The sequence below is a fragment of the Chaetura pelagica genome, unplaced genomic scaffold, assembly GCF_000747805.2.
Source record: "Chaetura pelagica isolate M959 unplaced genomic scaffold, ChaPel_1.0 scaffold311, whole genome shotgun sequence".
Taxonomy (NCBI): Eukaryota; Metazoa; Chordata; class Aves; order Apodiformes; family Apodidae; genus Chaetura; species Chaetura pelagica.
Window position 1 is genome coordinate 117,256 of NW_009952152.1, and position 808 is coordinate 118,063.

The 808-nt window shown below is 55.3% G+C and overlaps 1 protein-coding gene across 1 annotated transcript in view; it reads left to right on the plus strand.

Moving 5' to 3' along the window:
- The window catches only part of MRPL45 (mitochondrial ribosomal protein L45), a 26,174-nt gene that overhangs the window by 20,962 nt on the left and 4,404 nt on the right, over positions 1–808 (plus strand). Inside the window, exons 2-3 of the mRNA XM_010006959.1 lie at positions 141–336; positions 452–569. Of these exons, the coding sequence (XP_010005261.1) occupies positions 141–336; positions 452–569 (314 nt within the window). The remainder of the gene's footprint in view (positions 1–140; positions 337–451; positions 570–808) is intronic.

Genomic DNA, 808 nt, shown 5'->3' on the forward strand with positions numbered 1-808 from the left:
GTTGTGGGGCAGGGGGGGCTGCAGAAGGTGAGGTTTGGGGTGTTTCCAGCTGCTCTTTTTCCGGGACATCAGGTCAAGGTGTTGGGGTTGTTTCTCGGCTGTTGGGCCGGCTCTACAGCTTTGTGGTTCCTCTTCCTTAGGCTGCAGGGTCCGTGCTCCGTCCTGCTGGAGCAGCTCCAGCCTGTCTTGTCGTCCCAGTCAGAACCAAGAGGAGGTTTTCTGTCCCTGAATGGGCCAGGGAACTGTCCCCTGAAGAGAAGGAGAGGAGACTCAGGTCTTTGGGGCCGATGTTCCCTGATGAACGGATAGAACGGACCTTTTACTTGGCCAGCACAGGTGTTTCATCTTACACACATGAGCAGGGAGCAGTGCTGCTGCTCCAGCAGCCGTGGCTTTGTTCCCTTTGTTTTGTTGGTTCAGAGCTTCCTGACCTTTCCTCTCTCTCCTGCAGCTGAAATTATAGACCCTTATGTCCCTCCTGAGGGCGATGCCCGCTTGACTTCCCTGTCCAAAGATGGGCTCAAGCAAAAGATGGAGAAGCTGAAGCAAAGTGCAGCCTCCCAGCTGGCGTATGTACCTGCTCCTCATTCTGGGCTGCAGATGTTTTGCTTCTTTTTGTCTTGGGGAGATGACACATCTGGTTTTCATAGAATCATGGAATGGTTTGGGTTGGGAGGGACCTTAAAGATCATCAGGTTCCAACCCCCCTGCATGGGCAGGGAGACCTCCCACCAGCCCAGGCTGCTCCAAGCCCCATCCAACCTGCCCTTCAACACTGCCAGGGATGGGGGAGCCACAACTGCCCTCG